This window comes from Zerene cesonia, chromosome 17, assembly GCF_012273895.1.
Source record: "Zerene cesonia ecotype Mississippi chromosome 17, Zerene_cesonia_1.1, whole genome shotgun sequence".
Lineage (NCBI taxonomy): Eukaryota > Metazoa > Arthropoda > Insecta > Lepidoptera > Pieridae > Zerene > Zerene cesonia.
This window is the reverse complement of record NC_052118.1, coordinates 6,678,072-6,692,923: the sequence shown is the minus strand read 5'-3', so window position 1 is coordinate 6,692,923 and position 14,852 is coordinate 6,678,072. Positions and strand designations below refer to the sequence as shown.

The window sequence follows — 14,852 nt, the reverse complement described above, 5'->3', positions numbered from 1 at the left end:
AAATTTTTGTTATTTTTACACTCCAGTACAATATTATTACAAAACACATTGTTGATCTACCGTCCACGCAATGGCAGTCCAATCTTAACGAGATATGTTTAGTTTAGGGCGCGGGTTAGGGTCAGACGCGTGGTCGCCGGGAGATAGCAAGGGAGACGTGAGTTGCACGACTCCTCACATGAAACGCATTTACATCAAAGCCTCGTTACCCGCCTCCACGAGTAGCCGAGTCATCGACAATCCACAACTATCAGAAACCAATGTCAAAAGAAATGCCTACTATTTTAAGAAAAGAAATCATAAATTGTGCAAATATAGCTTTATGAACAAATATCCATTATTAGAACGTTCAAAGCAACCTTCTCAGAACCATTATTTTTATGAACCTTGCAAAGTTAAAAATTTGCAACATCTGTTTAGATCGTAAAATAAGTACAGGTAGCCGATTAGAATTAAAAAGCACTCCAGTCTGTGCGTGGTACTTTTAGTAAGGATTACTTATATCCATTTATTATGATCTATTCCATATAATATCTATGTGTAAACGGAAAGTTTCCCATGAATAGGGAGCTTATGAGTGTATATACTTGAGGGTGAGGAGAGTTATTCGACGTAACCCTTTAATGCGGCAGTGTGGGGCAGGGCGGGGCCGCGGAAGGGTTACCGCCCGGTCGGGGCGGCAACAACCCCGCGCCTAACGCACTTTTACGACGAGCTTTTTTATCGTGCGTGCTGTCGTTTTTCCTTTCCTATTTTTTATGTTTATTTCCCCGACATCATAAATTATGTTTGAAAGAAGGGAACTCTCGGACGTCCTCGGCGACAGGAACCAGGGTGAGCACGAGTGAGTTTTCTGTATTGTTTTTTATGGTCTCTCATGCGTTGTCGAAGGGCTGCAGCGTTGCCACGGCAACTGCATCGCATTAGGCGGAGGAGGGTTGTTTACCACTACCGAACGGTAACCTGATTGCCTATACAGTATAAATAAACAAGAATATTTGTTGTTGTAACGCGATCTGCAATGGCAAACATGCTTGTCTATATTCATTCGAGCTTTGTTTGTAGACAAACTGGCAAGATGGACGCTCTATCGCACATGTTTGCTCACACTCCCTGGACCGTGGAGCGTGTAATTTTATCTGACAATATTTCGCTTTCCTATTCTGTTTATTGAGATATAATTTTTGGAATATTACTTATTAATAATTATTGCCATTTTCTGCCAGTATCTTTTTATAGCATACAAACTAAATTTGCAGTAATAAGGTAAGTGTATCTTACTACTTGAACAATGAACAATTATTTTCGCCCTTAATTATCTGAAGTACAATAGGCATTACATTGATCATACCTTTTAAAGCTTAGATAATCGTCTATGATCTTTTTCTTCACCACACTAATTCAAAACCATATTCGTATCTATTTTGATTCTGCTTAAACTCAGATACAAGAGATCGCATTGTTGGTTTAATTCTTGCTACCATAATAATAGCATAACGACCGCAATATATCCCAACAAAAGTAATTTTGTATCCAGTTAATTGCTCACCCTTGCCCGCGACAAAAAAAAGCACACCATATTGCGTCCAGCAGACTAACCACCCGCGAAAGAGAAATTTACGAATAAAGCCGGAATAGTTACACGCTGCATTTAAAATTAAAACCCTTTAGGGCGCCACGCCGACAGACAAAGGGCGAATGGCGAATTGTCGGCAGGTAGCGAATATGCCAGAGTGAGCCCAATAATTACTAAGGGCTTCAGTTTAATAAATGGCTCTTTTTCTAAATTATGAAGGGCCGATCGCGCCATACGGACGTACCTGCCGCAAACCCTTCGTTATTTAATGAGTTAAAACCATTATATCGACAATCGAAATGGAAAATGTGATTGATGTTGGGTTTTGCAAGCCTTTTTATTTTAGCTGCTCGGAAAAAATCTGACCAAGGATGCTAGCGATATTAAAAATTATCCAGACTAGCAAACAAGTTTATAAAAACCTAAATTGAAGTCCCGTGTCCCATAGCGGGGTATAGGGCAGATGATATACATCTGTTTCACTGATCGATTTCTTTATGGACAGTAGGTGATCAGCCTTATGTGTCCTGCCAGACTGTGACCGAGACTTGACTTGAAACCCCAGACCTCGGTTTTAGATTCACGCGCTTTTTTATTCCTTTAAGTTTAAAAATTAAACAATTAGGTATATGGATAATCACCGCGTAATAAGTCTAGATTTGTGATATTTTATCACCTATTATAAGATTATCTAAATGTAAATTAATGAAAACAACGAATCAAAATAAAACAAATCTGAAAACTATTTTGGTTAAAATGTAAATAAGGAGACAGATATAAATGTGTGTTTCATAAGTAAAGTTCATTTATGTTACACAAAGTATTTATTATTTTCGTTCAAATACAAATACAGTCTGGATGTATCGACTAACTTTATATCGATACAAGATACTTGGTACAAAAAATACTTAATGTATAGCAGCTTTGTTTGGAAATAACAGTATCAATAAAATGAAAGGGTAAAAATGTGACAACAAAACCCATTGCCCAGAGGCAATGATCCGAATCGTAATGATTTGTAATTCGGTGTTTTCGCTGTTAAAATCGCATTTCCTGAAGACAACATTTAGTAGAGTCATCGAGGCGCACACGAGGACCTACGCCTGATGCCATCACAAAGAATATCAAACAACAATACCTTCCGACTATTTAAAACGAATCCCTTGACGACTCCTACACATCTAACAAAATTTAACATTGTACAATTCATAAGCGTGGCCGGAAATAACAGAGGTATATATTTTTTCAATTAAACAATCAAACGTTTAATTTATTTTTGTACATATACCTACCTAGTATGTAGGTATATAAGCAGTTACCTGCTCATCGTATAAAATCACCAAATATTACTGTTGTTGAACTCCAGTAATCATGGATAGGAATTATATATTAGTAATCGTGGGAAGGGTCCCACCCGTGCTTGTCACTTGGACCACAACATGATAACAAACAGTAGTTTAACGAGTGTCTCTGAACTAAAGTAACACACTCAACCGTAAAAATACCGCCGCTAATCCTTTACCGAGACAAGCCTTTCACGAGCGATAGCCTAGAAATATTTGTTAAATATTTTGGCGGATGGTACATTGTATTCTTTGTACGAATCCATTACAGGACCGGTAATCTTTCACAGAGCAGGAAGACTTAAAAAACATAGTTCGGTAGAAGAAATTTTGATAAATGGATGATATTAATAAAATATTTCAAAAAAGTGTAAATATGGAACTCCAATAATTGTATGAATAATTCTTATACTACTACTAAACCCCATTAATAATTATATTTATATTATTATACTTGGTGCAATTTAGAATTTTACCTTTCTAACAACGCTGTCGTTAAATTGAAACTCATCATCTACCTACAATTAAGTATATAATAGTCAATAGTATATTATAAAACGAGTAAATTAAATTAAAAACATTATATAGACCTTCTCAGATCTTCTACCTTAAATATCGCCTTGAAATGAAACTATACATCATTTTCTTCTTTCAATGGCCTGGTTTAGTCAGTACTCTTGAATAAATTGGTGACCAACACAAGGGATCTGGACACAAATGCCGATCATTAATACACGTCACGTAGAGACTACTAGATACATTTGAACTAAGATCACATCATTAATATTGAGTAGTGCTTGTAGGCGGTACCGGCAGAAAAGGATAAATTTCATGCAGAGGTGCTTTCGCTTTTCACCCTTTATGAGTTCAACTGTTAGTCGAACATTTCGTCTCGAACGCGAAATTTAAGATTCTATTCTTAAATGAGCAAATACAGCTGGCATCATTAATATACCTGTGACAGTAATGATATCGGTTTTGTTACAGGTCATTCACAGGAAAATTTTACGCCTGTCTAAACGTTTAACATATTTAGGCCCATCTCTCATGAAGTCTTATTTAACTTGGGTAATAGGTATCATACGCCTATAAATATTCTTCGTACCTGTACTAATAATAAGTGTATCTCCTTAAAATAATCCCTAGTTAGGTGCAAGTCGAAAAAAGTAATTTCCTAAGCATTCCGAAGTTATAAATAGCCGAATAGGTATTTCCACCGCAATAATTCTTTTCTTTGTTATGACATCCTTATAGAACGCATTCCTTTGCACAAAATAATCATGCCTAATATATTATAAGTATAACTATATTATAAGTCACGCATTACCTATGCGGTGGTACCTACAAAATTATATCTATTAAAAATAGATATTTTCGATTATATTCAATTAACTACTGTGCCGTATAAATACATATGAAAAAATGCATTTATTTGATAGTTATTTATAAAAGTATCTAAAAAATATATGTCTATCTATAGGTAATATCTTTTGCCAATGCCCCACTGTAACTTTTTGCTCTACGATATATCCTTTCGTACCCATATCCAACACAATAAGGCAGTAGTGGGTCGGTCAACCCATTAGCTAGCACGGCTCGGCGGGAGCTCATGATCACTTTGCTCATGTTAATTTATGTGCTTTGTTGCTTTGTCCATTCGACAATGGACACGTTTTATTACATTCGGCTGCCGGACACCCAGATTAACATCGACGTTAGTTTTGCCTTTCTCTGGTTTTGTGCAAGGATACAATGATCTAACTCTTACACCTGGCATTAATGGATTTAAAGTTATAGGCCAGCGAAAAAATCACATAAATATTGCTTCTGTCAATCTATTGTAGAAAAGGAGCACAAAAGGGTTGATTTAATGGTGAAATTGTGCATTTGGACGGTATGGGAAAAGTGTCATTTGTAACTATTTTGTTGTATAATAAAACACGTTGAAATTAAAATGTTTTATTTATAAATACTAAGGCCTAGTAACTGAAAGTTTTATAACTTTAATTAAAAATGTTTACCGGTTGTTAGAAGTTTCTAATACCCATTTTGTTTCCTGGCCAGTTCGCCGTGAACTCGAACCCGGTACACGCAAGTGTACACAGAGTGACCCCAGTTAGAGAATATCCGTATCCGAACTAAATTATACGCCTTAGGTGGAGGATTTTGTACTTCAAAAAACTGTATGGGTTTTCCTTCTTTATCGTATTCGAAAGATCCAAAATCATATGGATATGGATCATTGCGAAATTCCAACCCTTCAAGTTGAAATAAGCGAGGTGCTGAAGAAATCTCTCTAGACAAAAAGAATTAGCGGTAAATATGTCCCTTTCATTACAATAATCCTACTAATCCTATCCTACTAATATTATAAATGCGAAAGTTTGTAAGGATGTGTGTGTGTTTGTTACTCTTTCACGCAACTGAACCGATTGCAATTAAATTTGGTACGTAGATAGCTGGATAACTGGAATAACATATAGGCAACTTTTATCCCAATATTCCTATGGGATACGGACTTGCGCGGGTAAAGCCGCGGGGCATAGCTAGTACCTAACTGTTTTATATCCTGAAAAATCATTTCGATGTTAGTTTCGGGTTACGATTTAAGGGAAAATTCCATTGTTGAAAGTCATATCTACTTAATTACTATTAATACCTACTTATTATGTTTTTATTTTTATTTTGAGACCCTCCAATCTTAGAAGACTAACTATAACATTGCGATGGGTAGACGTCTTGGTTAGTGCATTGACTTTTTGCAATTCAAAATTACCTCACCATTTGACAAAATGTATAAATTAAATGTACTATCTACAGTATTTAAAATGATCTATAACGTACTTAGTTGGCGATATATGAGGCGGTATGTGCTCTAAACTAACTCCAGTTACATGCACATTGTCTAATAAACGTATGGTTGCTTCTCCTTTCGATCCTCTGAAAGCCCAACATTCCCCAGGCAATGTACCAGGTCGAATAATAGCAGTTGCGCCCAGGCATTCACGACAAAACATCGCAGAGAGAACATGAAGAGCCCAGCTTACAGGTGACTCGTATATAAGATGCTCTACAGTGTTGCCTGTATCCACAATCTTAGCACCCGCAGTTTCTAATGCAAAGTCTGCGATCTAAAAGAAAATTGATTATTTTTTTAATGCGCTTTGATCAGTTTTACTTGACTGTGTGTATGTAACCGACTCCTTCAGTTTCGATTTTGGGAACTTTTAACATTCAAACTTAGTACACTTATCAAGGTTCGGTGACAGTACAATTATTTCACGAGTTTATATAATTATCTTGATTAGGATCGCCAGGATTACATAATATCCTAACATGTATATTGTTTTTCTTATTCATTATTAGTCAACGATTACCTGTCTATCGTAATCATGCACATCTACAGCATGTCTCTGATACCGCGATGGTTCAAGCGCTTCCTTAGCACGGCCCGCTGCAGCGGCCACCGCGGGTAACGTTGACGATATGCGTTCCATTTCGGTCTGCAATCGCTCATGCTTACGATTTATCTGTGTTTTATGTTTCATTTAATATATAAAAGTAGAGTAAATAAATACACTTATTAATTTGACTTTGTAACGGATTTTAAACGCGATTTATTCATTATATTATTAACCCGACGTTTCGAAAATTTTACAGCGAGCGTGGTCACGGGGAGACTGAGATGTTACATGTTTTGAAGGTTATACGAAAAATTTTGATTGTGAACTAGAGGTACTATATACTACTTGGTATGTAGAGTATTTTTGCATGAAAAAAAAGAAAATTGTCTTCACATCATAATATGTGGTACTACGTATTACTAAATGTGATACCTATTTCCTTTTTTATACAAAGCTACTAAGCTGATGATTCGCCTGATGGTAAGCGATCACCGCTACCCATGAATATTTGCAGACGTAGGGCTGCCGCAAATGCTCTCTATAATGGGTAAAGAATAAGGAAAGCATTGATGGAAATAAAGAAATACTGGGAAACACGAGGAAAAGGATACTAGTCTCCCGTAATCAACAGCGAAAAAAACACAGTAGTAAGCTACTATTTCACACCGATCTTTTATGTGAGTGTGGTACCGTCCCGGCGCGTACTGGCCCAAATAACGATACACGAACCGTACTTTACTCCCAAATACACAAAACGATTTCTAATTCAATTGTATATATTTATATATATATATATTTGTTATAGGTACGATGTTAACCTCAGTAAGTCCGTGTGATAACTGCGTTATAACATACTTTATATCTGAAAAGTCCCCGTCAATGTTTTCTGAAGCTCCCCACAAGTATGAGTAAACCTGCAGGCCAAGCAGCAAGGACAAAACTACACAGACAAACGATTTAAATACATTCCGAAAACAACCTTCCTGTTCGTACTCGTAATCCATTTAAATAAACAACACGCGAAAAACGGAATTATACGTATGCTTTATTTTATGTATACTTATTTATGTTTATGTTTTCTTCACTAACGTTCTCAAAATTTATATTAATGCTTTGAGGATAATTAACATTATGACAGAAGTCGCCATTTCGGTAAAACTTGCCGTCACTCAGTGGGATTGAGTAGATTATACTTAATAAGAAGTACCTAGCACACTACCTACACAAGTTCATACTTATATTATCAATTTAAAAAGAATGGCGTAAGTGTACTGTACGACTATAATACTGATTATCCACCGTATTTCATGAAAATAAATATCACAATATAATATTATCATAGTTTTCAATGACTGAACATTGCTACTACGATCTCTATTAAAAAAGGATAGGTTGAATATCAAAATATTGTAGTCAATTTCTGATGACTGTCGTCCAACATTATAGCTAATCTAGAGATCCAATTAATATAGATTATAGTAAGAAGATATTCAATCCATATTCATTCAAACAATTAACCCAAATATTTCATATACTGAATGTTTTAAAGATAATAAATAAATAAAATAATATAATACGTATCGTAAATAAACACCATTATACTAACTTCCAATACTTTATTTCAAATTGTAAAGAAAGATTTTTCATACAAAATTGTGACAATATTACATTTTACAAGATTTTTTAAACTTTATTAGAAAATGAATATATTTGCAAAGTGTATTGTTTACGGACCAGAGTTCAGATTTATTTTTTCTTAGGATGCGACATACTGCTTTCTGTTGGAAATCTTTTATAAACCCTTCTTAGTATTTACTATTTTTAGGAATGAATAACAAAATTTCACAATGATTAAATAATTCTTCACACTCAATGGTCTCATTTAATATCAAACCAGTATGATGCAATATTCTGTTTTATTTTTCTATTATTGTGTAATATTTCCAGCACATTAGTTTGCTTAACATAGGTTATCTGTCATAGTAGCCAGTTCTTATCAAAGGTAGGTGGTAAGTTCTTTGCCTATATATATTTCTTTTCAGAATATAAAATCCATGCTCCTGAATAAAATGCATGTTCATTTTTAAACATGGTTTTTATGATTGAATTCAATCATAGAACCAATCTGACTCTTCTGTATCAAAATTATCTCGACAATGACAGCTGTCAGTCTATAACAGATAATAAAATTTGAATCCAAACTAATCAGCGTTCCAAAACCCTGAAACGCTGATTAGTTCGAAATTCAATATCCTATGTTTAGCTATTGCGTCTGTTTTCAGGGTTTCTGCTGTTGCGCCGCATACTCGAGCTGCGCGGTGGCCACGGACTTCATAGACTCGTGCGCCTGGTGCACGTTGGCGCGCCACGCGAGCAGCACGTCGCGCAGTTGGCACCACTGCGCGCGCCCGAACGTGCGATGCATCGTGCTCGACACGCGCACCAACCGCTGCGCTTGGTTAACGCGCGCTCGTACAAGCCGCGTTTTTAGTACTGGAATTATAAATATAATTTTTACAATATGGATTTGTATATATGATATATGATTTTATTGATTCATGTTATCAAAATAATATGAATACATTTAAAATAGCTCAAATCGTTGATCATCTTTGACAAAATTCTTTAAATCAAATCTATCTAAAATGTTACATGAATACACCCAAACTCTACAAGAATTCTCAAAGTCTACATATTGCTCTGAAACTGAGCTACCTTGCTCAAAAGAATGTTTTAAAGTAATTTTTCTTTCGTTCTATCCTTTTTAAGATGTAACAATTTCATTTGAGTAGAAAAGCGAAGACCACAATTACAGCTTTACAACAATTAAGAAAACAAATCAACTAGTTAGTATTCCTAGGAGAATATGTTTGTGACACCCATGTTATTTTGTCTCTAGAATACTTGAGCAAAGTCATAAAATAATCATTAAGGCAATGTATCTGTTTATACCTTCAATTATAAAAGCTTCAACATCTTTCTCTTCAATTTGAAGTTCAGATGTAATCTCATCAAATGACAGTTCAGGATTGGATTCAGCCATTTGCATGAATGTTAATATCCTCATTTTCTTTATGTTCTGTTCATGGTTTAAACCTGAAAATATAAAATATTATGTAAGTGCAGAAGTAATAGAGGACATTTGAACAACATCATATATATGTATGATAAATAAAGAATAACAATAAGGAAAAAATATTACTTAAACATAACCCTTCTTAGTTTTATGTCATCTGCTGTAATAGTTACATAATATACTAATTGTAATACAAAAATATTTAAACAATTAATTTCTGACCTTGGGAATGAACAAATTCTTTATGATTTTCATAAAACTTCTGATAGCTGGACAGTTTTTCTGATACAAATATTGTAAGTAAATCGTGAATCACTTCTCCTTCAAGGAAACGCACTGGTTTCAGTTCTAGAAGGGGATCCAAGAGGAATGACGTTGGGTCGGCCAATGCTGTGACAATACATTTTATGGCATCTTCTCTAGCATATGAGGCATTCTCATCTGTGTATGTACCTAATAACTCAATCATTACTTTCGAAGCAAGTTCACTGAAAATGAGATCAGAAATAGAGCTTTAATTTAAAATGGTATCAGAAATCGAGCTATAATTTAAAATGGTATCAGAATAAAATGCTATAACATATTTTTATACACTGAAAAAATTAAAATTAAGATATTTTAACCAAAACATACAAAACAAAATACTATTCAATTACTAAGCAACATTGTAAAACATAATAAATACACATTTTAAATGGACTATAGAAGACTTAACACATCCTCGCAGGAAAAACAATTCAGGTTAAAAATTGTGTATGTATACTTTAACGATCATGATAATAAAAGTAATAAAATACATCAATAATAATAGATAGAAATAAATAAAATATAATTTATGAAATTCTTAAAAATAATACCTGTTCTGGTCCTTCAAAACTTGATGTAGCAGCCTATATAACTTCTGCATCTGTTCATTAGATGGAGGGCAGCTCGCAAACTCCTTCTTAAGTTGTTCAACACTCTTGAACACATCTCCGACAGCACCAACCCGTGCCGCCAATTCAATCACATGGTAGTACACATGGTACCTTAAGGGAGAGTTGGGCTCCAAGTTGTTATATAGACGCCATAATCTACAATGATACATTTCCTTCTCTTAGATAACTGTTGAAAACTACAATTAAGGAAAACTACTATGAATTATTGATTGTATGTTTAGCATTCCATAATTGTGCTCTTTATACATTAAAGTATATACTTAATTATATATTATACCCATAGAAAACAATGCTTAGCTTTTAACTTACGATTGTAAGGCCACCAGGCCAAGTTTGGGTCCAGGAGCTTTACCCAGTCGTTGACTAAATGCCACAATCAAATTCTCTCCACGCTCCAATGGGATCTGAAATATTAAACGCAAAGTATGTTGACAAGTACAAATCATGCTTTGTTTTGTGTTCAATGATTTACAAGTCTCCAACAATGGAACTTAGGAGATAGAGTGGTGAAAAGGAGCTGTTAGTGATTTTATAAAATAACTCATTGAAATTAATATGTTTTCTTTCCAAAGGAGTATTTTTAAAGAAATAAATATGTTAGAATAATAAATTACATGCTTTTTTTTATGTTTTATTAATAAAACAAATACTTACAGACACCATGATGGAGACAATACTGTTTAAAATTGCTTCAATATCGGCCTCATTGTTCTCTTTAAAGCACACATCACAGACACCAATAATTTTGTGCAAATCATCTTCAATACCTTTAGGAGACTTCTCCTCAGATATTTCGGCACCGAGACTCTTGAAGTATTTTCTTAATTCCTGAGCCTATTAATCATTATCGTCATATATCAATAAAAACAATATATTAACTAACAACTTAATTATTGACGATAATTAATAAGCATTTTTATAACTTAAAATATCTAAATTAAAGCGATTCAAATAAATAAATCTCGTTTGTATTATTGATATAAATTCATAGTGTACAATAATCAAATTTTAAACATATTTACAAGTATACAACGAGGTTATGTGACTTCATGTGAACTTACTTGATCCTCGAGGGATATATCCATAAACACTGCCGGACCTTGCATTTTATTTAGTTTATTTACTTCTGTAATGAGTTCAATTCAATTCTTGTTTTAAGTAAAGTTTAATGAAGTAAATACATGAGTACGTGTGATGCACGACCACAAAAAGAAGCCCAATCGCAATCGGTGACAACAATTGTCAATTGCTGTCATTAATAGTGATGTCCCGCCGCTGTATAAAAATCAAAATAGTCAGATTTAATAAATACTAAAAATACTTATTATATGTTTATAGGTATTATAATTGATCCCGCTTAATAATTTAGATCATCTTATTTTTAGTGCTTGAATATCAGATATTTGTTTAGGTTAGGTTAGCGTGTAAGATGAAAAGGACAACTTTCTTTTGTATTGAAATTCTACATTACAGTGGTTTAATTTCAATAAAAACGTATATTTGTAATACAAACTCATAAAGCACCAAGAATTAGCTCTCGCAAGAAAATTCCTTGAAACGGGATTCCTGACGGAATACGCTATGGTATGCTTTACTATATTATTATTAATAAATACGAAATTTTCAGTATTCCCGTTTATTTTCTACGCTTATCATTGTATACTTTGACTAATAAAATTCGGGTGAAACAGCGTGGCGCAGCTAGTATGCTATAAGATAACAAGTACCGCCGGGTGGTAATTAGTTACGAGTCCTACCCAAATAGTATTTGAGTACTATAGTATTTGCAGTACCACCATTATACTACTCTTTGAGTACCACTCTGTGTATCTGACAAGTCAATTGTCAATGTCAGTGCGCGAGTTCCAAACTTTGTTTACGAATGTGATAAATGTGCAAAAATGTCTGGATTTCATAAAATTGCAGATTCTCATTTAACTATAAATGGAACTAAAGTAAAAAATAATTTACCCTTAGTTTCCTCAGGCATTCCATCCTTAGATTACGTAGTAGGTGTGTTAATAGAACTAATGGCATAAAATAACCTTTGTGATACAGTGTGATTAATTTCGAATTTAAATTTTCCAGGCGGAGGTATACCTGCAGGTGGAATATTTGCAGTGGGTATGTTGTGTAGTTAATTTCTTATTGAAAGTATGTTAAAAGTATTTTTACTTTCTTTGTCTAATAAGAACTTTATGTATAAACTTCAGAGGAAGATGTTTTGGGAAGCTACAGCCGAGTTCTGACAAAGTATTTCCTTGCTGAAGGAGTTGTGTGCAAACATGACTTGTTGGTTGTTTCAGCTGATGAGAATCCAAAGGGAATTGTAAGTTACAATACAAATAATATTACCATAATTAAATCTGATAAGATTGCAACAATATAAACACATCATAGGATTTTACAATATCATATTAGATTAGATTCATCTAATATGATGAATCTATAATATCTTATTGGAGATATCTTACGAGAACTGATTCTATCATTTAAAATTTTTAGGTGTAAAAATTAAACATAAATTTGTCTCATCAACACTGCTATTGTTACTTTATATCTTTACCATTAATCCATAGACCAGATTATGATTTGTCCCAAATTGTATGTGAATCAACAGTTATATATATATATATCTACATATTTATACTTTTATCACACAGGTCAAGGAGTTACCTCAGCCTTGTGTGGTCCCAAAAGAAGACTGCGTGAGTGTTCCAAAAGATGAAATGAAGATTGCATGGAGATATGAAAGTTTAGCAAAGGTGGAGTCCTCATTTGATAATGAAATAAATTTTGGACATCATTTTGATTTGAGCAGATACATTGATTCTGATACGATAAAGAACACCAATATAACATATTGTTATTTAAAACCAGATGAAAAATATCAGGCTCATGGTAATTATCATCATTACCTATTTACAAATTTTACACTTAAAACTCTCGTTTTCTTTCGATTTATATGCAAAAGCATCTAGTTTATTTGAATTTAAATATTTGCTTAAAGTAGTAATAAGGACTTTTACATCATTTCAAAATTATGAAAAAACATAACTATAAGAAAACCCATATGTTCACATTTATGAATTGATTATTATATAACATCTTTAATCATGGTATTTCTTGTGTAAAACATAATTATGCTTCTACAGGTTTTAAGAATGGCCTTTATAAGCAGCTTCTTGTTCAAATTAAGAAAGTATTGAGTAAAGAACAGTATAGTCGTAGCAGTAAAGAAAAAAACATCTTACGAATCTCTATACAATCACTGGGTTCACCAACCTGGATGGCGATGGACTGTAATGAAGAGCCTTTAGATAATAATTATGGCCAAGACTTAATTAAATTCATGTACTGTTTGAAAATGATGCTGCAAGACACTAATGCTGTAGTGTTTGTTACAATTCCTGCCCATTTATTTGATGTAAGTAAAATAGATTACATTTTGAAATATTGATATACCTAATTAATGAAAGAAAACTGATATTGTGAAACAGAAACATACAATAAGAAAAAACATTCATATTTATGTTTTGTTAAAGAATTTATAATGTCAAAAATCATTAAAACTTTTTATTTCACTCATTTTCATTTATAATCCTACTAGTTAATAATTGTTATGAATCTACCTATTAAAATTGCATATTTGCCTGAACAATTTTTTTATACCTTTTATAACTTATAAATATTGTTTTAATGTGTTGTATTTAAAATGTTTCAGGATGATCACATAATGAATAGACTGCTATATTCAATAGACAATGCAGTCAGGATAGAGTCATTTGCTGGCTCCGACAAAGAGACAAACCCTGTCTATAATGAATACCATGGCCTGTTCCATCTGATAAAGTTATCAGCTCTATATTCACTTGTGCCTTTCGTACCTTCTAGCTTAGACCTGGCTTTTAAACTCAAGAGAAAGAAGTTTGTTATTGAAAAGTTACATTTACCACCAGGTTAGCAAAAGATTTAATTTAATTTATACTTAGGTCTGCAGTTAACACACACATTCTAAGGATTTTTATTTTACTTTACTTTACATTTATAGTTAACAAAATTAACAAAATGCAGTGTATAGTTAATTTTAATTACTAATTCAATTTAATTTTTTAGAACTTCAAGAGTCCAGTGAGCGAGAACAAGACGATATTACAGCTACCCCACGAACATGCGGTGGATTTAAAAAGAAAGATATAGATTTTTAATGTAACTTAAGAGCGTAATCCAAGATGTAAATAAATGATCTGCATTGTTCAAATGCGTTTAATTTATTCTTTGAATACATTAATTACCACCATAAAGCACAAAGTTGAGTAATAGAGTATGTTAGCATATAAAAAGTAACTCATGCATTAATTTTAAACGAAAATTCCTTAATTATTAGTCACCCCACCTAACCACCAGAGCGTATCTCCCTTAAACCGGCGCATCTATTCATCGCATATTTGGTCAAAACTCGGAACAGCACATACGTTTGTATTTAACTCTAGCACTAGAGTTACAAATATATAA

General features: G+C 33.4%; 3 protein-coding genes across 3 annotated transcripts; 1 reads left to right on the top strand and 2 right to left on the bottom strand.

Moving 5' to 3' along the window:
- Positions 1-4,956: 4,956 nt before the first annotated feature.
- Positions 4,957-7,327, bottom strand: LOC119833383 (SUN domain-containing protein 3-like). The gene is made up of 4 exons (XM_038357369.1): positions 7,142-7,327; positions 6,297-6,449; positions 5,764-6,050; positions 4,957-5,215 (listed from the first exon to the last, which is right to left on the bottom strand). The coding sequence occupies exons 1-4, from the start codon at positions 7,325-7,327 to the stop codon at positions 4,957-4,959; spliced, it is 885 nt and encodes a 294-aa protein (XP_038213297.1).
- Positions 7,328-8,003: 676 nt separating this feature from the next.
- LOC119833255 (eukaryotic translation initiation factor 3 subunit M) lies at positions 8,004-11,572 on the bottom strand. The gene is made up of 7 exons (XM_038357217.1): positions 11,399-11,572; positions 10,992-11,171; positions 10,647-10,741; positions 10,257-10,472; positions 9,622-9,887; positions 9,276-9,419; positions 8,004-8,816 (listed from the first exon to the last, which is right to left on the bottom strand). The coding sequence occupies exons 1-7, from the start codon at positions 11,441-11,443 to the stop codon at positions 8,602-8,604; spliced, it is 1,161 nt and encodes a 386-aa protein (XP_038213145.1). The 5' UTR covers positions 11,444-11,572; the 3' UTR covers positions 8,004-8,601.
- A 615-nt stretch (positions 11,573-12,187) lies between these two features.
- LOC119833288 (putative elongator complex protein 4) lies at positions 12,188-14,591 on the top strand. Its single transcript, XM_038357268.1, has 7 exons — positions 12,188-12,350; positions 12,426-12,461; positions 12,551-12,666; positions 13,001-13,238; positions 13,493-13,764; positions 14,062-14,296; positions 14,454-14,591. The coding sequence occupies exons 1-7, from the start codon at positions 12,239-12,241 to the stop codon at positions 14,543-14,545; spliced, it is 1,101 nt and encodes a 366-aa protein (XP_038213196.1). The 5' UTR covers positions 12,188-12,238; the 3' UTR covers positions 14,546-14,591.
- The last annotated feature ends 261 nt before the right edge of the window (positions 14,592-14,852 follow it).